At 52.9% G+C, this 24,790-nt stretch overlaps 1 protein-coding gene across 1 annotated transcript in view; it reads left to right on the top strand.

Annotated features, from left to right (window-relative positions):
* Positions 1-19,733, top strand: part of RGS9 (regulator of G protein signaling 9) — a 69,265-nt gene extending 49,532 nt beyond the window's left edge. Inside the window, exons 14-19 of the mRNA XM_042966735.1 lie at positions 1,704-1,791; positions 4,069-4,207; positions 6,722-6,807; positions 9,338-9,455; positions 17,684-18,141; positions 19,475-19,733. Coding sequence (XP_042822669.1) covers positions 1,704-1,791; positions 4,069-4,207; positions 6,722-6,807; positions 9,338-9,455; positions 17,684-18,141; positions 19,475-19,625 — 1,040 coding nt within the window. The 3' untranslated portion in view covers positions 19,626-19,733. The remainder of the gene's footprint in view (positions 1-1,703; positions 1,792-4,068; positions 4,208-6,721; positions 6,808-9,337; positions 9,456-17,683; positions 18,142-19,474) is intronic.
* The last annotated feature ends 5,057 nt before the right edge of the window (positions 19,734-24,790 follow it).

The following is a 24,790-nucleotide window of genomic DNA, read 5'->3' as shown; positions in this document are numbered from 1 at the left end:
TTTTCGTGTGCTCGTTTAGTGTTTTATGGCAGTAACATATTCATGACATGAAATGTATCATTTTAACCATCTTTACAGGTACAGTTTGGTTCAGTATCTCCAACACTGCCGTTCAACCGTCTCCACCATCAGACTCCGGAACTTTTTCACCTTCCCCAACGGAAACTCTGTCCCCGTTAAACACTAACTCCCCAGTCTCCCTTCCCCCAGCTCCCAGCGACCGCCATTTTACTTTCTGTCTCTGTGAATGTGACTGTTTTAGGTACCTCGTATAAGTAGAATCATATATGTTTTTTTGTCCATTTGAACTGGCTTATTTCAAGGTGCATCCCTGTTGTAGCCCATGTTAGAATTTTATTCCTTGTGAAGGCTGAATCAGGCACCTGGGTGGCTCAGTCAGTTGAGCATCTGACTTCAGCTCAGGTCATGATCTCAGGTTGGTGGGTCTGAGCCCCACGTGGGGCTCGCGGCTTTCAGCACAGAGCTCGCTTCAGCTCCTCTGTTTCCCTCTCTCTCCGTCCATCTCCCATTCACACGCTCTCTCTCAAAACTCAATAAACATTAAACAAAAGAGGCTTAAGGAGGAATCATATCCCATTGTAGGTATAGACCACGTTCTGGGTATCCATTCACCTGCTGGTGGACATTTTTGTTTCGCACCTTTGGCTGTTGTGAATAACTGCTCATTTAACCTAAAGCAATCAGCTATCTTGTGCCCTGGGTGAGGTGGTCTGCGTTGCACCTGATGTGAAACTGACGGCTGTCCCTTAAAAGCATCGCTGGCCTGTTTATTCGTGCCTGTGATCTCAGTCCTCAGAACACCCTGAAGTTCATGCCGAAGAGGAGGGACCTGTATAGGGTTATGGGACAGACGTCAACTAGCTTAGGATTGTGCGGCTTTTTCCATTCCGAAGCACCTGGGAGCTTTCCAGAAAATGCTATGAAAGGAGACGAGGGGGAGTTCTTGTCTATTTCCCCACACCACGGTGTGCTGTGATTTACAAGCACGTGCGTGCGCGTGCACACACACAGGCACTTGCTGTCCCCCTGGTGTGATCATCTTTATTTTCTCAGGCAAAAATGACCACCTGGGACGATGGCGCCAGAGTATTCACCTTCCTTGTGGGTGCCGCGGAGACGGATTAGAGAGTTTTAAGTTGAAAGGAAGGGAAGGCTCGGGAGGAGACTGGCTTTTCCTTCTGGAGTCCGTCTGGCTCGGGCGACCCTCTGTTATGTCCCCCGCTGGCCAGGCCTTCCCTGAGAGTGAGTCTGTCAGCTTCGCTGCCTGTGTAGCCTCTCTGGAAGCACCTTTGGCTGGAGGGGCTATCAAAGGGGGGGGGGCGGGGCTGTACACGCCAAGGAGGCAGAAGTCACGTGCAGTCACTGAACATGAGCAAAGCAAACGGGGACCTTTATGGAGAAAGCCTGTCGTGTAGCAGTAGATGTTCACAAGCCTAATCAGATGCCGACTTGCTCGAGCAATGTTTGCTACAGCTAAATTCCAGACAGGCAAGCCTGGGACAGTCCTATCTTTGTCTAGCCTCACAGGGTGCCCTGGTTTGTTCTGCAGAGGGAAGGAAGATGTTCACTGGGCTGGGGACCGAATCCACCTCAGCTGACCCATCTCCTTTCTTTCTTCTTTTCTTCGCCCGCCTTGGTTCCTGCTTGGCTTTCATCTGCGTGGACCCCTCCTCCTCGTGCAGGGGAGAATCTGGGATTCTGGGAAGCCTGTGAAGATCTGAAGTACGGAGATCAGTCCAAGGTCAAGGAGAAAGCGGAGGAGATTTACAAGTGAGGACCAGCCAGATTGTTGGGAGAGCTGCCCGGGAGGCCTCTGCTGGCCACCCCCTTGCGTTTGAGGTTGAGATCGAATGGGAGGGACCACATTCCTGGTGTGGGCCTTAGTCACTGCACCTGCCGTGCTGTGGATAGCTATCTCCTCGCTAAGGCTTGGGGCTCCCTCGGAAGAAAGTCTGGGAAGGCGCACGATGTCACCGCCCTGCACCAAGGGGGATGTGCTCAGGAGTTAAAGCAGGCTGCCCCGAGTTGTAGTGCAAAGTGCTTTGTCTTTGACCAACCCCCCCCCCTTAGATGTCCCGAGAGGGGTGTGTGCGCGTGCGTGTTTGAGAGGAGAGAGACAACAGGTGGTGTAGGAAAACTTCCTCTCCCCAGTCATCTTGCAGAAGTCAGGACCACGAAGAGAGGGAGATCCCCCAAGCCTCTGGGACCGTGCACCCCGCTTGGGTGTACAAATGTGCGTACATCTCTAATCTTGCACCTAATGGCTGTAGGTCCCACTTGCTCGTTCTAGCAGTGAGTCTGTTCTGCTCCAGCCCTGCCTTTCCCCTAAGCCACCCTCTGTGTTACCCAGGAAGCAGGGGTTCCAGTTCAGAGGGCCTCAGAGGGCCAGGCCTCCCTCTCATGGCCCGGTAGAGAGAGAGAGAGAGAGAGAGAGAGAGAGAGAGAGAGAGACAGCCGGTGCTGCCGGGTGCCGAGCGGTTGAGATCTGCACCCTCCCTCCCCCGAGCACTGGACGTAGGGGACACCAGTCTTGGGCTCTGAGTGCCCAGCACGTTCGGGTGGTACTCACATGCGTAGCCATGGTTGTCAAAGCCCTGCTGCCGTGCTGGGCTGGGACCAGTCCCCGGCAGCCAGCGGACTGTGGCGCTGAGCTTGGGGCGGCAGGCCAGGTGGCCCCTCCCCTCTGTGCACTCGTCCATCTCAACCTCCGGTGTCCCTCCAGTGGACTCAGAGTGGACCACTGCAACTTTGGGAAAGGCACCAATAACACTGAAGGCAAGGGCTGGAGGTCTCGGGCCTCACTCTTGGAGGCTTCTACACTTTCTCAACGACGTGTCCATCTCCTCCCACGCAAGGACTGTGTACCGAGAGAGACAGGGGTGACGGAGGGATTGTGGTTCCAGGAAGGTCCTGTGACATCCTTCCCGGGAACAGTGGCACCTGACTGCCACACACACACACACACACACACACACACACACACCCTAACTCCAAAAATCCACTGTAAGAAAACTAGCTGTCTTCACCTTCATAGCAGCTTCCTTTCTCCCCAGGGTCCCCGGGTATGTAATGTTAGTCTGAGTCCCCAAATTAAATTTTTTTTTAATGTTTATTTATTTTGGAGAGAGAGAGAGAGAGACAGAGTGTGAGTAGGGGAGGGTCAGAGAGAGGGAGACACAGAATCTGAAGCAGGCTCCAGGCTTCAAGCTGTCAGCACAGAGCCCGAGGTGGGGCTCGAACTCATGAACTGCGAGATCATGGCCTGAGCCGAAGTTGGACACTTAACCGACTGAGCCACCCAGGCGCCCCTAAATCTCCAAATTTTAAGGTACAGCTGCATAGTGTGGCAAAACATTCACGCATCTCTAACCCTGAAACAACTCAGAAGGGGGAACAGTGGGGAGCCATGTGGCTGGGTTTGGGTTCTCTCTGGGACCATTAGCAAGGATGCCCTCGTCATCCACCCTCTGGGTGCTGGGACTATAGGTTGCTTCCCGACCCAGCATTTGAGATTCATTTCTAAATGCATCTAGAGCGCCTGGCTGGCTCCGTCAGTGGAGCAGACGACTCTTGATCTCGGGGGCAGTGGGTTTGAGCCTCACGTTGGGGATAGAGATTACTTGAAAAAAAATTTTTTTTCTAAATACATCTAGGCTGGGCCAAAGGAGAGCAGGGGCCCTGGGACACCTGTTTGGAGGTTCCGGGTGGGCCCCAAATCCTGGTGAATGAGGCAGAAGGCATTACGTTGGAAATTGGATTCTTTATTCTAACGCCTGGTGTTGCCCACCAACATTTTGTTTTCTCTCTTAGGGGCGGGGGACGCTAAAGTTAAATATTCCCCTTCTGAAGACTGGCGTGACTGTTTTCTTGCGTCTAAGAAACGTCACGTGACAACCTGTTCAGGGCTCTTTCCTGTCTCCTAAAAAAAAAGGACCGCTTTCATTCCCGGTGACCTGAGTCATGTCAGTCCCTCCCTCCCAAGCGGCTGTGAACTTTCATTCACGGACTTGGGTTAGCTACTCGCTAACATTTCCCTCCCTGCTCCAGGCTATTCTTGGCCCCCGGGGCGAGGCGGTGGATAAACATAGATGGCAAAACCATGGACATCACGGTCAAGGGGCTGAGGCACCCTCACCGCTACGTGCTGGATGCCGCGCAAACCCACATCTACATGCTCATGAAGAAGGTAGGTGGGGCCGGTGCTGATGGCACGTAGGGGCCAGGGAGCCCTTCCCTTCCCGGGCACCAGGGAAATACGGGAACAAAGGGAGATGCCGGGTGGCTTCCTTTGCTGGTGTTGAGATGCAGGGTAGTCAACTTGCACCTGTCCGCTGGTCTGGAACCTTGCCGAGCCCCCAGTCTTGGTGGCTGGGAAGGACCACCTACAGGTGCTGTGTGCGTCCTTAGGGGCTGTCGCTCTGTGGTGGCCGTAGAGGCAGTCATGACGCTGGTGATGAAAGCGTTGCCATAACAGCTGTTCTTTACCGAGCGGCTTGGGAGGTGCGGTCAGGATGCAAAGCATGGAACTTTGTGCCAAGGACAACCCAGGGGACAGGGCTTGCTTCTCCAGAGTCCAGCAGTTTGTCCAGGGTCTCCCGGAGGTAGAGTCGAGAGTCCGACTGTGTCTGCCTGCATCCGGAGGCTGAGCTCTTAGTCTCTTCTCGAGAATGGTGGCAGTTAAGGTGGCCCTGGCCCTAAGCAGATATCTCATTCACTGGAGGAGGGGGAGGTTAGTACCCAAAAGAGACAAATGTGGTGTGATTCTGGTAAAACCCTGTGCGAATTCAGGTAGCTTTCTGGGTTATGTTTTTTTTTTTTTTTTTTTTTTTTTAATTTTTTTTTAACGTTTTATTTATTTTTGAGACAGGGAGAGACAGAGCATGAACGGGGGAGGGGCAGAGACAGGGAGACACAGAATCGGAAACAGGCTCCAGGCTCCGAGCTGTCAGCCCAGAGCCCGACGCGGGGCTCGAACTCACGGACCGCGAGATCATGACCTGAGCCGAAGTCGGCTGCTCAACTGACTGAGCCACCCAGGCGCCCCTGGGTTATGTTTTTAAAAATGTTTATTTATTTATTTTGAGAGAGAGGGAGAAGGGCAGAGAGAGAGAGAGAGAGAGAGAGAGAGAGAGAATCCCAAGCAAGCTCTGCACTGTCAGCTCAGAGCCCAAGTCGGGTTTCGATCCCACAACCCTGGGATCATGACCTGAGCCAAAATCAAGAGTCAGATGCTTAACCGACTGAGCCACCCAGGCACCCCACATTTTGATTCTTAAAAATGTGCTTTTTTTAATGAAAAAAAGGGGGGTGCCTGGGTGGCTCCGTTGGTTGAGTGTCCGACTTTGGCTCAGGTCATGATCTCGCAGTTCATGACTTTGGGCCCCGTGTTGGGATCTGTGCGGACAGCTCAGAGCCTGGAGCCTGCTTCAGGTTCCGTGTCTCCCTCTCTCTGTGACCCTCGCCTGCTCACACTTGGTCTCTGTCTCTCAAAAATAAATAAAAATTTAAAAAAATTTTTTTAATGTGATTTTTTATACAGCCTTTTACAGAGATACCCAGGAAAGCCAGATAGTAGCCAGAAAAAAACAGAGCCGTGGGTAACTTAAGGACAGTGTATACGCTTAGTAGATTGTGTGTCACTAGAGGCTGTGTCCTATGACTATAAAGTCAACATGACCCACCAATCCATAGTCCCCACTCCCAACCTCTGTCCTGGTTCTTGTAACTTTCACCGCTACTGCTTAGTTTTTAGAATGGAACTGTTTTGATAAATTTAAAAAACCCTAGGTCCCTACATCGTTGCTGTGGGCCTTGTCCTGTATTTGTTAGAACGAGAGTTTTGAGTTGAACCTGCACGTAACGAGCATTTGTGAAGCGAGTTCTCTGAACCTGGAAATACCCACTTAAGAGGAATCTGAGTCTTGGTTTTTCTTTTTTTTTTTTTTTTAAGTTTATTCATTTATTTTGAGAGAGAGCATGTGTGAGAGGGACAGAGAAAGAGAGAGAGAGAGAGGGAGAGGAGAGAGAATCCCAAGCAGGCTCCACATTGTCAGTGCAGAGCCCGATGTGGGTCTCAAACTCATGAATTGTGAGATCATGACCTGAGCTGAAATCGAGTCGGATGCTTAACTGATGGAGCCTCCCAGGTGCCCCCTTGTTTTGTTTTGTTTTGTTTTCTCTCGCTTTTATATCTAAGTTCAGGGCAGAAAGGGATGCTCATGGGCATCAAGGTGGACTCCATGCTCATGGCTGTTCATTTTCCTTGGAGGAAGATACTGGGCGGGAGAGGTGGGATACAGGTGTCCTCTCATGCTTACTTGGCTGAAGCCCCCCCAGGTGGATTTTAGTGGGGGGGGGGGTTATAGACAGTTCTCTAAACCAAAGTGTAGCAGAATCAACGGGACGCTTCTTAAGACTCCAATTGTCCCATCCTGGGCATTTCTGACTTAGTGGGACTGGGGAGGGGGCCTGAAGATGTGCATTCGTAGCAAGTTGCCAAGTGAAATTGACTCTGTGGGCCCAGGGGCCGTACTTGACCACAGTTCCTTTAGCCGCACATCTGAATGCCTTTCCCGCAAGGGTACAGGTTCTCTTAACTTTGCCATCTGACTGCCCAGGGAGGGCTTGAAAACAGCAAGTGTATGTGTTTGATTTGACACCTCCCCTCTCGTAATTACTGTTTTTCTCTTGCTCCCCCTAGGATTCTTATGCTCGCTATTTAAAATCTCCAATCTATAAGGAAATGCTGGCCAAAGCTATTGAACCTCAGGAAACCACCAAGAGAAGGCAAGTGGGATGGACTGTAATTGCTGGTTTGCCTGCTGTTTTGTTTACAGAGAAGTGAGGGTCTTTTTCAGCCAAATGGTCATGAATGAGATGCTTGCTTGATGAAAATATTGGGAACTGGGAAGGATTTCGTAGGGGTATGATTGCCTCATTGGCTTCATAATGCCCTGAATTAACCCCGGCAAGATTTCCTTAGTAATTACTGCCCCTAAGTTTTGTTTCCCTTACTCTGGTTTGGAAAAGTTGTGATTATCAGACCGATAATTACCCTATGGCAAATGGAAGCATCTCATTGGTTTTTTAATTTGCTACCCTTCTTGGGGCACCTGGGTGGCTCAGTCGGTTAAGCGTCCGATTTCGGCTTGGGTCATGATCTCACGGTTTGTGGGTTCGAGTCCCGAGTCAGGCTCTGTGCTGATGGCTCAGAGCCTGGAGCCTGCTTCGGATTCTGTGTCTCCCTTGCTCTCTGCCCCTCCCCTGCTCGTGTTCTGTCTCCCTCTCAAAAAGAAATAAACATTAAAAAATTTAAAATTTAAAATTTTTTTAAAAAGTTGCTATACTTCTTCACCTTGAAACTGATTTGTGGGAATTAAATTAGCTACATCCTTGTATCCTAGGAATGTCCTAAGACCTTAGAGAGCACAGCAGACTATGCCTCAAGAAAAATGGTGGACTGATGTGGAAAAACGACAGTGACATTCTAAGTGTTCTTGTTGTTCTAAGAGTTCTAAGTGTTCTTGTTGACTCCAGGGACTGCCTGTCAGCAAGTCCCCCATTAACTGGTTCCTGCTCACTTCCTCCTTGGAGATGTGGATCATCCCAACTGGCAGAACCCTTGGGCAAAGGATGCAGTGTTCTGAAGGGCAGTTTGAACCCTTTTTCTGGAGGGGTAAAAGAACACTCTATAGGGAGGGACTGAAGATTCAAAAGAGTAACCAAATGACAGCATGAACAAAGTTGTGGGACTTTGGTGGGGGTTTTCTCAGTGACGGCACGTGGTCTGTTCATCCCTCTCCCCCCCCCGCCCCCCCCCCGCCCCCGCACCCCCCATGGTTAGTAAATGTTCCCCTGTTTGCAGGCTCAGCCCATGCTGGGCTCTTTTCCAGCGTCTCCAGTCAATTCAAAAGAGGGGTGGTTGGACGGGAGCCTTTATCAAAGGAGCTTAAAAAAAAAAAACCCAACTTAGTTTCATTCTTGAGGATAATGGCCCTGTTATAAAAAGGAGAGAAAAGAGGGCTTTGTGGTGCTATTCTTCTAGGTTTGCCCGGTAAGGAAGGGAGTTCAGTGTCCCTGGGGGCTTGAAAGCTTCTCCTTTAAGTCACAAGAAAGGAGCGTAATGGCTCCAGAAGTTCTGCCAGAGAGTAGTGGGGAAGGAAAGGAAGTCTTGTGTATCTCTCTCCAGATGTTTTATAAGTAGGCAGCAGACCTGAGAAATCAACTGGCATCTTTTCTGGAGCATCCAGGGGGCCCTGAGGCCCCCGGTGCAGTGCTTATCTTGCCGTGGGGAATGGTGGTCTGGTAATGGCCCTGTGAGTGAGGACACACGGGTGATGCTTTTGTAATGAGGGAAGCCCGGCCTGTCAGTGTGTGCGGGTTGCAGGGCGTGTGAGTTCGTCCCAGGGCTCGTGAGTGTCAGCCAATGTGTGAAACTTAATTTCTCTAGAATCCGTTAAATCGAGCTCCAAACTCCCCCTGGGCTGGGCTGGTGGGCGACCCAAGTTCAACCATGACTCACTGGTAAGGGAGCCGTCTTCTTCCCTCGCGTGGACGCCAGAGTTCTCCGGGCTTTTGTAGTCCAGAGGTTTGGGGAGGTCCTAGGTTTGAAGTCTACCATTGCTGCTGAAGTGCTTGTTTTCCAGGCATGGGGGTGGTTCAGCTGCTCGCCACTGCCTGCATCTGTCAGACGCCTGGAGCTTTGTCCTGGTCCCCAAGGCCATGGGAGACAGACTTGGGTCCCAAGAACCCATGTTTGACTTCTGGAGAGGTTCTGACTCACGTGGTGCATGCACAAAGTACCACCAGCCCAGCAACCCTCTCCAGGCCTCCCCCCGCGTTCTCTGCTGGTCTAGCCTGGCCCCCTTGGAGAGCCGGGCTCTTTCCCTCCTTCCCAGAGCCTTGGCTTTTTGAAAACAAATGCTCCCTCCACCCCCCCTCCCCCCAAGGCAAGAACCATTGGTCTTCCAGTATCAAACTCTCCTTGCCCCCTTCTTTCAGAGAGAGCCCATGGGAAGTTGACACATTGATTTCTAAACATTGTAGAAGGTATGTCGTCACCACGACAGGCAGTGTTCCATGCGCCTAGCCTAGAATCCGATGGCGGCTGGTCCTCACTCTGGTCCATCCTCCAAAGGGGGAGAAAGAGCTCAGGTCGAACACGCCTCTGAGGGCGCCCCCTTGGCGCTCACGAGGAGAATGAGGGAATGAGCCCAGATTCGGGTCCTGCAGCCCCGTCTCCCACCAGGTGCCACAGTGGCACAGCTGGGCGAGCTGTGTGGCTTTCCACCAACCACGGCCTTGTCCTTCCTTCCAGCTCCGGTCTCCCATTTATGCGACGCCACCTGCGTTCCAGCCCGAGCCCCGTCATCCTGAGGCAGCTGGAAGAAGAAGCCAAGGCTCGAGAAGCAGCCAATACGGTGGACATCACCCAGGTCATGAGCAAGCTGGACCGTAGGAGCCAACTCAAAAGAGAGCTGCCTCCTAAATAGATCTAGAATCCTTGGGGGCGGGGGCGTACGTGCAGGAGAGGCATGCAAAGAAAGGCAGAGTCAGAGTCTAGAGAATTCTATGCCCCGTTGCGGGGGGGGGGGGGCGCAGCGGGGTCGCCAGGTGCGTGCCATAGCCCCCTGACCTCCTTCGGGGTGGACTTCACAATGTCACCGCAACTAGAGCTCCAGTTCGTGGGGGGGCAGGGGCAGCAGTGGGGGGCGGGGAGGTCACTTGACTCAGGTGCTGTGTGACTTACTTAGCGCTTACTTAGTAAGTACGAACTTGGCACTTACCCTCTTACCGAGGGGGTTCTTGGAGTGGGAAGCCCAAAGAAAACAGGCTGTTTTGTGTAACACCGTTTGCTTTGGAAAATGAACGGGAAGACCGCCTCGTCCCCCAAGACATAGTTCTTTCAGGTACATTCGTTTCAAATAGCTTAATGGAGCTCCTCACCCTACCTCTCCGATTCAGACTCCGCTTCTAAAGCAGTCTGAGATGCCTCTGAGGCACTAGATGCAGGGTCCCCCCTAGATGCACTTCCCCTGGGCTTCTCTGTTACACCTTCTGGAAGGGTCCTGCTGAGACATTCCTGTTGAGCTTGTTCTTAGTCACGGTTGATGAGGGCTGGTGAGCTCCCTCCTTCCCTGTTGTCTCCCCACCGCCTGACACCCGCTGGGGGAATTAGTATGAAGGGCTAATTAGACTAATTAGACGAAGGACTCAGTCGGAAGCCTCCCAGGCAGTCAAGGTGAAATGGCCTTATGACGAAGGCCGTATCGTTTTGGATAAAGGAAAGGTGATGATGACTTCATTCGTGGGAAGAGGGGTGGTAGACGGCTGGACATTTCCAAGACGAGTTAGGGTCAAAGATAATACTCTTTGGGATATTTTCTTTTATTTTTTTGTGGCGGGACAGGGGAGAGGGAGAGAGAGAATCCTAAGTAGGCTCAACATCTGGCTCAGAGCCTGATGTAGGGCTTGGTCTCAAGACTGTGAGATCGTGACCTGAGCCGAAATCAAGAACTGGGTGCTTAACCGAATGAGCCACCCAGGCGCCCCTCCTTTGGATATTTTCTCGATGTTCGTGCTTCTCTCCTCTGTAGCCGTAGGCTAGGCCAGCCCTGTGGTCAGGGAGCAGGGAGAGGACAGTTCCCACTCTGACCTTGGGAGGCCTACAAGGTAATTCTGGAAGCTAGCCTTACCTCATACACCTGCGTGGGAACGCAAAGGCGACAGAGCAAGTCTGCGAGCAAGGGACCGACGTTACGCAGACTCCTTCAACACGTTTACTGAGTACCTACTACGTGCCAGGCAGTGGTGAATACCACGGCCTGGCCTCTGTCTCAGGAAGTTCATAGTCTAGGACTGACCAAAAATAACGAAGCCAATGGTATCGGCAGCCGTTGCCACGTGACAAACAAGATTAGAGCGTCACACGATAATCAGTGTTTATTGCTCCTGGGTATAGGGTCGTCTGTGTGGCTCTGTTGATCTTGGTGGAGCTCACTCCCATGCCTGGGGCCTTGACCTGTGGTGGCCTAAGCTGGGACGAGTGGAACGATTCTTCTCTGCTTCTCGTGCCTCTTGTCCTCCAACAGCCTGGCCGCGGCATGATCTGTGGTGATGGCGGGTTGCAAGGGAGTAAGTGGAAACACGTCAGAGTCTTGAGGTGTAGGCTTAGACCTGGTTTTCCACCTCATTTCCTTGGCCAAATCAAGTTACCAAGCCAGCCTAGAATCAAGGGATGAGGAAATAAATTCTAGCTCTTTAGCGAGAGAAATGTTAAAGTCTTACCGCCACAGACGTGGAGACAGGGAGGGACGAATTGGAGCCGTCACTGCGACCAACAGCCCACACATATGATAAAACCTGTAGGAGTGTTACAAAGGATGCGGATATGGTGCCCTGAGAGGGGAGAAGGGAGATGTGTGCACTAAGGAGGCCTCTTCAAGGCGGTCACGGAGAAGCAGAGGTGGAGCGAAAGCGGCCACACAAAGAATGTGGGCAGGCAGGGAGAACTTTCCAGGCCGACGGGACTGCATGCATGAAGGCCCATTGGGGAAAGTGCCTCGGGGTGAACTGTAAGGCCAGGTGGATGGAGCCTGGTGGGCGTGGGGCATATGGTGCAACACAAGGTTAGAGAGGTGGGCGAGGCCAGGTCACTGGGGACCTTTTAGGCCATTGTAAGGAGTCTACAGCTCTTGGTTTCATGTCAGTGAATTGATTCCATTACTCTCTCCATTTTCCCTAGTCGTAGACTAGTTTAAACTCCGAAAGAACAAGCTGAGGTGTGCTTTTGGTCATCTCTCTTTTGGAGAATGTTGGAAGTTTTCCGATGCAGGGAGGGCATCCCAAGAAGGAATTTCAGGTGATGGCCGTGGTAAATGGAATGACACAGGACAGGGGCTGCGTTTGCCCAGGATCACTCTGAAACCTGATGGGTTCTGCAGAAACGTGTCTTACCTGAGTGGATGAATGAAAGGAGGAAGGAAGGGAGGGAAAGAGCCCTGGATTTGGAGAAGGCCTCTTGGTCTCTGGTTCTGCCACCAGCCATGTGGTCTTGAACAAGTCACTTATGATCTCTGCTTCCTTATTTGTGAAGTGAGGGGTTAGGGCCAGAGCCACGCTTCTTGAAACAGACTCTGTGAGTTCCAGGAGGGTACCCCGCCTGGGGCCTCAGTTTTGCTTGAAGATTTGGAATGGGAGGACACTTAGGTAATTTTAGATATTTTTTTTGCATTAAAAGCATCATGAATATAGTATGAATTAGAATGCAAAACGTACATGAATTTTTTAAGATAAAAATTGAGACATCAAAGACGTTTCATGCTTGGCTGTGGCAGGTTTAGGCTTTACCCTCAGACTCCTGGGAGAGGATGTTTACCCGGCTCTCCTGCTGTTTGTCCTACTTTCCTGGGAAAGTTTGAGAAGCACAAAACCAGAGAGATGCGCCGTCCCTCCTGGTTACCCCCTGTGAGCTGGGACCACATACCCGTCTCAATGGCGGTGAGGATGGCAGGGCGTCCAACACATCAGGAGTTCCGCAGGCTACAAAGTGTATCGTGTTTGTGACTCAGCCGTCCACCTCCCACAAGTGAGATGTCTCCCACCCTCCGGCAGGCTCCCAGGGGCTCCGTATCAGGCACAGAGTAGATACACCACACGTATTAATGGAAGCCTTCTCAACGTCAGACCCCGCAATCTAATGAGAGGCACAGGGATGTAAACAGGGCCAGTTATCACTCTTTAACGGATAAATGCATAAATAAGGAAGCCGGAGAAATGCATCTGAAGGAGGGTAGGAGATAAATGGCTTCGCTCCTGGATAGCAGCAGCCACGTTCCACACGTTTCTAAACACCTTTTCTGTGTAAGAACCGGTGATGGCTGCTGGGACAGGTACAGAAACGGGCAAGAGGTTCTCTGCCCTCCAGGGGCTGGCATCGATGCCTAGATGCAAATGGCTGCAACGTGAGACGGAACGGGATCGAGGCTGAGTGTGGCACACCAGAAGAGCACAGAGATGGGAGAGGATTGTCTGGCCTGGAGGCCTGGGGGGGAATCCACCAGGAGAGTCTCGTGTTTGGTAGTAAAGGAGCCCAGGTCCCTGTCCAGTTTTGAGGTTTTGTAAGAGTGTCGGCCGCTGGGCCCCAGCAGGTGACAGCTGTTCCTGGGGGCTTTGTTTCTGTGTGTCAAACATAACAGTGGCCCCCGCAGGGTCTGTCTCGATCTCAGATAGCATCAAAAATAGTATTTATTTGGACAGTATTATCGATATATTTAAATGATTGTGATAGTTTCTGTTTTCTGTGTACTTAGGCACCCTCCTGATTCCTCAATGCCATGCTTTAAACAGCTTGAGTTTCTCCACCTATGGTGGTGCATCTCTTATGCTAGAATATAAATCATGCTGTAAAGCGCCAGGATTTCCTTGGTAGAATTTCGTCTTCAAGCTTGGCTTTTAGAGAAAGGACTGCTCTTCTTGTGAGGGTTGTGGTAATACGAGGGCTAGGGACAAGAAAATACAAGAAGAGTACGTAAGGTAATGCCTGGCATATAATAAACGCTCAATAGATGCCAGCTGCTGTTACCTTGGTCACAACCATCGTCACTGTCGCCATCACCACCATTTATCACCAACACCGTCACTGTCGTCATCTGCATCATCACCACCATCCTTAGTCGCGTACGGTCTTCCTTGCACCTGTCGGTGTTCATCCAGTACGGTGATCCATTATTCTTTACTATTCCGGGCATTCCCTCGGGTGCATTTTTAGCTTTGTTGACTTAAACCATCTTATTTCTCTGCTCTCTGAGAGTCTTGCAGTGTGGGCCGCCCAGCTCTCTGGGGACCATCAGGATATATTTGAAGGGAGGAGGGTGGGCCATTGATGTCATGCGCTCTATGAGTCCAAATTTTGTGGCTAAAGCAAGGGTCCGTTCAAGATGGTAAGGCTGTGCCACACACGAGATGGCGGGTAGGAGAAATGATGTGTCCACCCTTGTGGATTTGTTTCCACGGAGCCAACTTTGCTTATTTGCTTTTGGAGGCAGTGGGCGAGGGGAAAGCAAGGAGGGACCGGAGAGGGTGCTGTGCACACTGCATGCTGAACCTGAATGTGGCTTAGGAAGCAGGAGTTCAGGGGGCCACAAGGACTCCTTCAGATTCTCAGCCAGTTTCTAGACAGAAGACGAATCGCACCTCTTTGCACTTATCTGCCTTGCCTGCCATTAAAAAGCCTACGATTGTGACGTCATGTCAATGTATCCACTCCATTCCACGCTCTTTCCCCATGTCACTCCCTTGCCTAATAAAACAGAGCTCTCAGAGCTTCACCGTGTCTCCGTGTGTCACATTTCTTTGCCACGTGCCTTGCATGCCGCTGCTTTGCTGTGTCACACCAGGGGTGGGCGTGGCGTGGGCTGGAGGGGCCAGGTCTCTGTGGGAGGGGCCGGAGTCCTGGTGGGAAGGGGGTAAAAAAGGCCTTCCTGCTTTGGGTGTCCGGGGCCGATGGGGTCAATGGCTATTTTCCCAGAAGAAAGGACCTTCTCAGGCCAGGTGAGTAGAGCAGGACAGTGGCCACTCCTCACCTGTCTTGTCATTCATCCTGGAAAAGAAAGTGATGGGGGAGAAGAGGGGGGTGGGGAGGAGGGCACAGAATTAAGGAGGGCAGTAAATGGGAGTGGCCTGTCCTGTCATAAGCTGTGCGATCTTGGTCAAGTTGTCATCTCCACGAGGCTCAGTTTCCTAATCTGTAAAGTGGGGATTATAATGACTTTATCAGATTCTGAGGAAGTGGGATTCAAGAGAATGAACCGGAGGTAGGGTGTCCTCAGTCAGTTTATTCTCTCACCAAAGCCTATTGCCTAGTTTTGGTGTCTCAGCCCGCTCTCCAGGACCCCAGGTCCCATCTGAACCCCACAGGCAACGGGATGGCCTTATGGATCAGTAGACAAAGCAGGGGGCTTTGGGGTTTCACGCTCCTCGGATGGGATTCTCATTCTGTGTTAGTTATCTACTGCTGTGCAATGAAACAGCGCACACACAGCTGTTTGTTAGCGCACCGATGGCCAGGTGAGGCTGGGCCGGGCCCCCTGCTCACGGTCTCACACCCAAGGTCACACCAGGCTGTCGTGTTCCTATCTGGAGGCTCTTACGAAGAACCTGCTCCCAATCTCTTCGAGGTTGTTGTGGAGACTCAGTTTGTCACTGTAGGACTCAAGGCCCCAGCGTTTTTGTTGGCCGTTAAGCTGATGGCTGCACCCAGCTCCTAGAAGCTGCCCTATCCCTCGTCCTGTGTCCCCTCTGTCCCACCTTCAAAGCCAATCCTGGAGAATTTCCCCTTTGTTGAATCCCTGTCGTGCTTCCAACCTTGTCTGACGTCTGTCCCTGGTCTGTGACTCAGATCTGAAGGGTTCGTGTGATGAGGTCAGGCTCACCCAGATAATCCTTTGTTGAGGTCACCTATGCCATATCACGTCACCTGAGTACGGAGTGGCTGTCGTGTGCCATTTGTGGTTCATACCCACACTGGAAGACGGGGGCAGGAATGTTAGTGGCCACCTTCGTGTTGTACATATCACTGTCCCTATTGGCTGTGAGAGCCTTGGGATGGCAATGAGCCCGTCTAGACCTCAATTTTCTGGATACTAGATAATATGCTAGATTACCTACCATATAGCAGATGCTTAAGAAGTTACAGGGCCAGACCCTTTCACCTAACCGTTGTCTCCCAAACCCTTAATGAGGGCCCAGCTTTCTCCTTTATTGCTCTTCTGGTCAGCAGACTGTGTCCTAAGTGGAGACCCCTTGCCCTATAGAAGGACGGTGTTAGAAGCATGGCGTGGGGCTCCTCAAACTGGACATAACAAAACCGTGACCTCGGGTGTTTGTTAGAAGATGCTTTCCCTGGGTTGCGTCCCCCCGAGATTCTCCTTCAGTGGGTCTGGGTGGGGTTGGGATCCGCACTTGCAACATCACCCTGGGTGATCCCGGGGTGCGCTGATGGGCAGGCCATCCTGAGACGGCCAGCTAGCTGCTACACGTGCAGACTCGGCCGTCCACGGGCCCGGCTTCAAAGCCCGCCCTGTCCCCGGTGGCCTGTCCTTGGGGCTCGGTTTTCGAAGCATTAGTTTCCTCGTCTGTAAAATGGGCATAGTAAGAGCTGGTGGCCTTACTGAGCGGCTTTGGGAAGTGAGTGCGATGATCCACAAAACGTGCTCAGCCTCGACCCTCACGTTTCCTGAGTTCTCGCTGTGTGTTAACGCCAGGAGTTTTGATTTCGTATGTTAACCCTGGGGCCCCAGGTCCGGGCCTTGGCTCTGGTTTGTGGGCCTGTGGAGGCCTGAGCAGAGGCACAGTACCAGTGGCTCTCAGCTGCTGTTTCAGAATGGAATCGAACTTGAACTTCAGGGAGCTGGTGGGGGAGAATGGAGGCTGTCCCCCACGGCAAAGACTTCTGTGGCCTCCTGGCCTTTCTTTTCCTCTAAAAGCTGTCCTTGGATGTGCCTGCCCCTTTCTCTTCTGGCTGGGACCAGCACACTCAGGGGACCTGGAAACCAGGCCATACCCCATAGAAGCCAGCAGCCTCCAGCTCAGCGCCCGGAGCTGCCCTCCCTCGGCCCCGGGGCAGTGCCCAGGCCCCCGGGGCAGGCAGGTTTCTCTAAGCTGGGCGTCGTGTGGCTGTGCCGGTTTCAAAGAGGGTTTGTTCTTCACTGAAGTCCTTTCCAGTTCTCTCTCGGAGACAGTGATGGCCCAGCTGTCCCAGAGGGTCCCCCTTCCCCGCCAGGACTGGGCTTTGACACGGTGAGAGGCCACAGCAGGCCTTTAGGACGGGGCATGACGAACGGGGCCGATGGGCCCTCGGACGCCCATCTGTGGAGGGAAGAGCGGTGACAACAGAGGGGTGACAGCAGAGAGCCTCCCTGAAAATTCCAACTTTAACTTTGTCAGCTCAGACCAAGCTCTCCTGGGCTTCTTTGCTGAAAACCTGCTGGTCCAGCACTCCTGCCCCTCCCCGCTCCCGCTCCTTGACTCTGGGGCCACGGGAGCCCAGGGAGGTCGGGATGCTCCCCTTCTCCAGCGATGAGCCCACGACGCCCACTCTGCCTCCCCTCCCGGCCACCCTGTTCTGCCGCGGGAGGCATGGCCAGTGCGGGGGCTTGGCGACCCCCAAGGCGTGGCCAGTTGGACACGGGGTCGGGGCTCAGGACGAGGTGGGGTGGTCTCAAGCCTGGAGGAGTGAGCAGGGTCCGGGCTGGGGCTTCTTGTGTCACCTCCACTGCTCTGTTAAAAGTGTCCTCGGGCTGGGAACTAAGGACAGAGAAAGGATGCATGGCATCTGGCGGGTCCTAAGCATTGTTTGCTGGGGGGCAGTTGGAAAGCCAGCCTGGCCTCACCCCAGCATCCCAGGCCCGGCAAAGGTCAGCCTGGATGCAAATGTCCAGCTCCAGGCACCGTGGCCAGGGCTCGGGGACCGGCGGGCCCCTTGACGGGAGGCCCGTGTGTGGCTGGGCCGTCATCACAGGGGGCTCCGGGCCCCTTTCCCAGCTCCCCTGTGGGTCTGCCACACCAGGCCGTGCTCCGGGCGCTGGAGGGGGCTAAGTCAGCAGAGGGCTGTGTCCCTGAGCCCCCATGACTCACCCTGAACTCTCTCTTTCCTTGTCTGCAGCCGGGCCAGCACACCGCTCCCAGCCCCCACCTGGCCGTGTACACAGGGACCTGCGTGCCCCCGTCTCCTTCGGGTCCCTTCTCCCCCTCCTGCCGCTCCCCCAGGATGCCTTTCCCCTCGCCGGGCCGCTTCATCCGGAGGCCCAGCAGCACCATCTGCCCCACGCCTATGAGGGTGGCCTCGGAGAGCTCCGAGCAGACGGGGGCAGCTGGTGCCTCCGGGGCCTGCCCGGGGCCCTCCGACACTGCGGGGGGTGAGGCCTCGGCTGAACACCCCTGGGTCCGGCCCAAGGCCCGCGTGGCTCTGTCCTTCAGCAGGTTTCTGAGACGGGGCTGTTCGGCTTCCCCGGTCTTTGCCAGGCTCTCGCCCAAATGCCCGCCCGTGTCCCACGGGAAGGTGCAGCCCCTGGGGGACGTGGGCCAGCAGGTGTCACGGCTGAAATCCAGGAGAGTAGCAAAGTAAGAACCGGAAGGGATTGTGCTGTGTGTGAGTGCAGGGGCACATTTGTCCCTGTGCGAGCATACGTGTTTGCACATTTGCCTGCATGTGAGCATGCGCGTGTGCATATGTCTCTGCATGAGTGCGCGTGCACGCATGTCTGTGTGTGTGTGTGCAAACGTGTCTATGTGTGCGTGTATGTCTGTGCTGGGTACCGAGGCCATGGGCTTGAGCACGGTCTAGAACTGGGGGTGGGGGGGTGAGTAATGAGGATTCTGGGTTAGCAGACACGACAAGAGGGCTGTTTGGCCGCTGGATAGTTTCCAGAAACTCAGCGTTGCCCTCGCCTGCCTCCTGAGAAAGAAAAGGAACGGGAGTCTTTCTTTTCCACCTTTTCCCCCTTCTGTGCTCCACCCAGCCTGCCCCATCCCCAGAACGTCAGTCTAATGAATCCGTTGCACTTTTTTTTTTAAAGTTATATACTTTGAGAGAAACAGAGAGAGAGGAGAGGGAGTAAGCAGGGGAGGGGCAGAGAGAGTCCCAGGCAGGCTCCACGCTGCCAGCTGGGAGCCCACGCGGGGCTCGAACCCACGAACCGTGAGACGGTGACTTGAGCCGAAACCGAGTCAGATGCTTAACCGACCGAGCCACCCAGGCGCCCCAGATCCATTGCACTTTTAAAGGGCAGGAAGGGTCAGTGGCAGCGGTGGGAACCAGAGGTGGTGGGGGCCGGAGCCTCCCGCCTTCAGTGCCCTCGCCTCGCCTCCCCCCTCCCGCATACACCTGCAGGCTCTCAGAGGGGCCTGCGGGGATTCCTGCTTCTACAGGTGTTTCTGTGAAAATGACCGTGCCCAGTCTCCCCCGAGAGGTGGCCCCTCTCAGCTCCATTTTGGGTGTAAGCCTGAGTTCTGAGAACCCCAAGCGCCCGGAGGCAGGTCACCGGGGGCAGCACAAAGGCTCCGAGGGGGTGCACGCCAACTGCTGGACCAACGGCAGAAAGAAAAGTTGTAGACGGTGCAAAACTGAGAATCAGCCCCCCGCCTCTATTGGGTTTTGGGGAGACAGTCAGGGGTATCCCTGCACCAACCAACACGCTCCTGTTGGTTGCTCCATCCATAACAATTCGAGCCCCTCCAACATGAAAATAAAGCATCTTTTGAATGAGCCTGAGTCCAGCAGAGAAACAGGAGTCCCCTTCTACCCCCAGTGAAAGAGATCCGCAGAGCCGGTTGAGGCACACGAAGCTTTTGGCAGGCACACCTGGGTGTCACTCTCCTCCGGGGACGTCAGGGTGAGCTGAGGATTTGGTGTCCCTTCTGTCCCTATGCACTTGCCTGTCTTTTGTGCCTGAAGCTTTTTCCAGATCAAAATGGACGTGCCTACGCAGAGTGGGACCTGCCTGATGGACTCGGAGGACACCGGGACAGGAGAGTCGGGTGACCGGGCCGAGGAGAAGGAGGTCATCTGTCCCTGGGAGAGCGTGGCCGAGGGGAAAGCTAGCTGAGCCGGGGGCGCTGGACCAAGAAGACGCTCCCAGCAGACCCTGCCAGATGGGGCCACGGGCTCTCGAACCCAAGTGCATTTCGATCACATTTGGGGCCTGGAGAGAGAAGACGGGATGGATTGTGGGGAAGCGTGCACTGGCTGGGGTCCCAATGGCCGATTCCCACCCTCCCTCCTGACCTTCCCTTCCTTGGGCAGAAGAAAGGCATGTGGACCAGAGGACTTTACTTGCTGCCTTAAAACCGATAAGAGGTTAACTTGTGAGAGTCTCTTGGCCTGGGATGTTAGTGTGCGTCTGGTTTTATTAGCTATGAGCTACTGTTTATCAGTTTATGGGTTCAATTCATCTCTCCTTTGGTTTTAGAGACAAAGGGACACTGAGTCGCTTTTAAGAACTCCCTCCCTGGCTACATTGGTTTGTGCATGTTACTTCTATCAACGGAGCTCCCCAGAGCGCGGCATCGTGCACGAAGGGGGTGTCGGGGAAAGGCATCTTTCTAGAATGAGCAGGTGTGTTGTTCGCATCCACCAAGAAGTAGAAACAAGATGGGATTAGCTGGGCAGGGGGTTTATTGGGGGAAACACCTGGGAAGGATAAAGAGAGCGATCTGGAGAAGGAGGTAGGGGCCTTCAGACCAAGTGCCTGGCTGGCCTCTGGGGAAGGAAGGGCAGGTTTGGAGAGTCTCATATGGCAGTGTAGTTCCAAGTGAGTTTTGGCCTTGCCATTGGGGTGTCCTTGACGCGGAGTGACTAGGTCTGGCAAGAACGGTTCTGCCTTCTCACCTCCACCATGCAAGGTCATTGGCTGGGAGCGCCTGAGGGGGAAGCCCGGCCCCAGCACGGACACGCTGCTGGCCATCGGTCCATCCACTCCCTGCAGCAGGGGCTCTGAGCACGCACGTTCATGTCTGCGGCATGCAACCCGGTAGGCGCTTCTGGAGGCTTAGGCCTCGGTGCACCCCCACCTCTTCTCATAGTCATTTACTCAACTGGTATGTGTTGAGCCCTTGCTTTGTGCCAGGCACTGTGCTAGGCCCCGGGGATGCAGTGGTGGGTGAGCCTCCTTGCCTCCTTGAATTCATCTAGAGCCGTGGCTCTCAACCCGGGACAACTTTGCCCCTGGGGGACACTGAGCAGCGTCTCAAAACATTTTTGGGGTGTCAGGACTAGTGCGGGGAATGCTGCTGGCCTCTAAGCGGGTGGAGGGCAGGCAGTGACACCAAACATTCTGCAAACGGGATAGTCCTCTACCCCTCCACAACGAAAGATTCTCTTGTCCAAATCAACAAGTGCCACTGTTGGGAAATCTCCGAAGAGAGGGTGCAGGTGATTCCCTGGGCTGCTGGACACGGGCCTCTTGTCATTGGTTTCTGCCCCCAAGCCCTGAGCTGTTGCCTGAGAGTGTTCTGCTGGGATTATAATTGGATTCGGGGGTGGGTCGATATTAAGGACTACATCGTCAAAAACGCTTCTTCGAAGTTGCATGGCAAGTTCTCACGGGAAAAAGATTTTTCGAGTGGGTTGCCAGACCATTCATTATCCCCCTCCCCCGAATTCTCAGCTTCATCACATTCTGATTAGTAGAGAAGAGCCCCTCACTTTCTTTTAACGTGGGACAATTTACCTTATTCAGTCCATAAATAAGCCCCCCGGGGGCTACTGAGTCATCTGTCTTGACGCTTCTAGAAATGAACGGTGGCTAGGGGCACGGCCAAAACCTGGACTTGCTGACCACGCAAGGAAGCGCAGATGATTTAATTCTGAAAGAGCGTGTCATTTTACATTCTGTGGGATCCACTCCTTTGGGCTCACAAGAGTTACTCATGTGGGGATGAGGAAACTTTTCTCCTAGAGAGCACACAACGCGGGCTGGCTCTGTCTTGGAAGGCGAGTGGGTCAATGAACTTGATGTCTTTATTTGCGAAGCTGGTCTAAAACGAGATTACAGGCACAACCCATACCTTTAATGTACCAGCAACCATTGTGCCTAGACTGTAAACTGGGGTTATGGGGCTCCACTCCGAAGCCCCCAGGGTCCTCGACCAAGACCGTATGGACCTTCAGCATCAACTATCCAAGGCTGCGGGATTCCCTGATGGGATTAGGTGAGGTCCCGGCTAAAGTGCTGTAACAAAGAGACCCCAGGAGGAAGGAAGTGGTTCAAACATGAAGGAGTTTGACTCTGCCATGTAATTGCCCAAAGGCAGGAGGCATTTCATGGTGACTGGATTCCGGGGAAGAGAGGAAATCCAGGGGCCAATGTAAATATTTTTAACCTTGTTGCCTCACCCATCCCCTAGTGATTGGCATGATTATTCTCCACCTTGTCTGGACCGAAACTATTACCCAGTCTTGGTGGAGGGAGTGGAAAGTATAGTAGAAAAGGGGAGAATGTGGGAGGTGGGGCAAGAGGAGCTGGGAGTGGCTGATCAGTTTGTATTTGGCCAAACGTTTGGTCAATATCTGTAAAATGCATCTCTGCTCTATTCTATGGTTGGGTGGCTTTTCCTTCATTGAGAATGCAAACCTCCTAGGCGCCCAACACCAGGTGCAGTAGAGTAAAACCACGGTGTGCGAGATAATTCGTTCTGGAAACATGCTTGTCATCCAAAGTACTTGGATATCAAAGCGAATTTCCCCGTGAGAAATAATGGACACTCAGATGATTCGTTCCACAGCCCCAAAATATTCATATGCAAATGACTACAGCACTGTCATATAATGCAAAATAATAAAGAAAATACAAAATATAAATAAACAAATTAACTTGCACTTGCCTTTGAAAACCTTCGTGGCTGGTGTGAGGGAGACAAGAGAGAGGAGGGTTATTGTGCAGGACGACTTTCACTGTCACTAATGGAATCACTGCTCTCTATTGGCTCCATGGAATCTTCTTCTGAACGGGGACCATTGCATACACTGGCACGGATGTTGACCAGACTACAGTATTAAGAAACTCTTGTCCTATACTGTATTTTTAAAAAATTTTTTTAACGTTTATTTATTTTTGAGACAGAGAGAGACAGAGCATGAACGGGGGAGGGTGAGAAAGAGGGAGACACAGAATCTGAAACAGGCTCCAGGCTCTGAGCTGTCAGCACACAGCCCGACGCGGGGCTCGAACTCACGGACTGCGAGATCATGACCTGAGCCGAAGTCGGCCACTCAACCAACTGAGCCACCCAGGCGCCCCTGTCCTATACTGTATTTAAGGTAACTGGCAATCAGGCAGCAGAGGAAAGGGTCTTTATCTGCAGGCAGCCTGACCTAGGATGAACCAAAGAATTCCTCAGCTTACTCTTGTCCGGAAAAGCAGAGGACTGTCCATAGGTGCTGTGAAGTGACAAAAAATACACCAGTGCCAGTCGTGGGCACCTTCCAACGTCCTGAAAAACGACTGATTTCTGCCAAACACCACGGCCTGAGACCGAGCATCCAAGCATGGGAGACGATCACCCACAATCCCTCAGTGAGTGAGAGAGAGAGAGAGAGAGAGAACCACTGGCTCAGTTGTGATCACGTGACGTTCGGCTACTTGTATTGCAAGACCTCACTCGTTGATCGAGTTAAAACTTATTAGAAATGTTTGCTCATCTTGCAGGACACTCACAGAACAAGTTACTTGCAATCCAAGGTTTTATTGAATTAAGAGTGAAGCTGAGTCTCTCAGGGACCTCTGTTATTGTTCAGAAGCAAGTGGGGGGAAGTCAGATCTCTGGGTCACTGGTGGACACGGGACTATGGGATACGTGAGTCCTGCCCCAGCCCTGTCCAGCATGGGACGGCTCCTTGATTCCTTCACCTGTGAGCTGGCAGCTGATAATTGGACCTCTGCCATAGGGTTATTTGAAGATATGTATGTAAAATGCACATACAAATGTCTGCCTGTGCAGAACTTTGTAGGGTGCAAGAAGGAAACATCTTTATCCATCACCCCCTCCCCATCCACTTCTCCCTGTAAACCCCCACTGTGAGTTATTTTTGTTTTCCAGCCCTGGATGAAAGCTCTGGCGAGTCCCATAACTTCTCTGGTCCCTTTCAGATAATAAATTCTCCCAGCACGATCAGAGACAAGGGCCATCTCAATTTAGCTCTGTCCGCACGCCATTCAGACTCTTGTGTGCTGAGCAAAACTCAGAAGTTCATCCAAAGGCAAAACTTCTCTCCTCCAGTTTGAGCTGAGCCGGGTTGGGGAAAGGGGTCAACTCCTTCTCTCTTGCCTTCCTTGCTTTGCTTTTCTTCTTCTCCACCCAACGTGTAGCCTGTGGCTCCCGGAGGCGTGGGCCGGAGAGCCAGGAAGTTCTTAGTTGACTCACACAAAAACCACCGGTCATGGTGCATGCTGGGATTCCCCCATTGGCTCTCACTCAGGTGGGGTTTTCCTAGATTCTTGGGCCCTTCTGGCCTCAGCCTCCTTGGTCAGAAGGAACCCTGAGTGTCCTCCAGCCGGCTGCACGAGGAACTCATCCCACGGCCCACATCTCAGCTGTGGTCACGTCCTCAGTTGCCTGGGGCGAGATTCAAATGACTGTGCACCCATCTCGCTTCGGTGTAGACTCTTCAGATCCTGGCATCCTTGCCCCAACGGGGCGGCCCTGTCCTTTTTCTCGCCTCTCTGTTGGCATGGCTTTACCTGATCTCAGCTTTCCTCTGGTTCTTCCCCTCTCACTGGCTGCACAAATCAAGCCCTCCGAGTGACTCATCAAACCCCTTTCTCAGCTTAAGAGAGAGCAAAGCACCCCCTTCCCCAGCAAGTGGGTTTGCAAGAATGACTTCTGGACCATCGCCTTTGCTAGTCGTGCCCACGTGTCCAGCTTTCATTTGGACTGGCTGGTCAGCGGTTGGCACCTACTGTTTTATTTTTGGCCTTTGGGGCTACCGCAGAAAGGGAGACAGAGAGAACATTCCATCATACTTCAACATTTCATCATATTTGTCAAAACGTCAGGAGTGTGCTTATTTTCTTTCTCTTGAAAATCTACGAGCAGAGCCTTGTCTTTGGGACTCCTAGGGTGGCCGTCCCTTTGTCTTCTGGGGAGGGGACGCTTGGTGGCCCACTCGGGGCTGAAATTCGTTGAACCTGAGAGGATGAGCTTCAATGTGCTGCCCCTTGCTTTCTTGCTAGGAAAGAGAAGAAGAAATATCTTTAAGGAGTCTGTACCGGCC

Source organism: Panthera tigris, chromosome E1 (assembly GCF_018350195.1).
Source record: "Panthera tigris isolate Pti1 chromosome E1, P.tigris_Pti1_mat1.1, whole genome shotgun sequence".
In the NCBI taxonomy this organism is placed as follows: Eukaryota; Metazoa; Chordata; class Mammalia; order Carnivora; family Felidae; genus Panthera; species Panthera tigris.
Note: the sequence above shows the minus strand (reverse complement) of the source record. Positions and strands in the feature narration are given on the sequence as shown.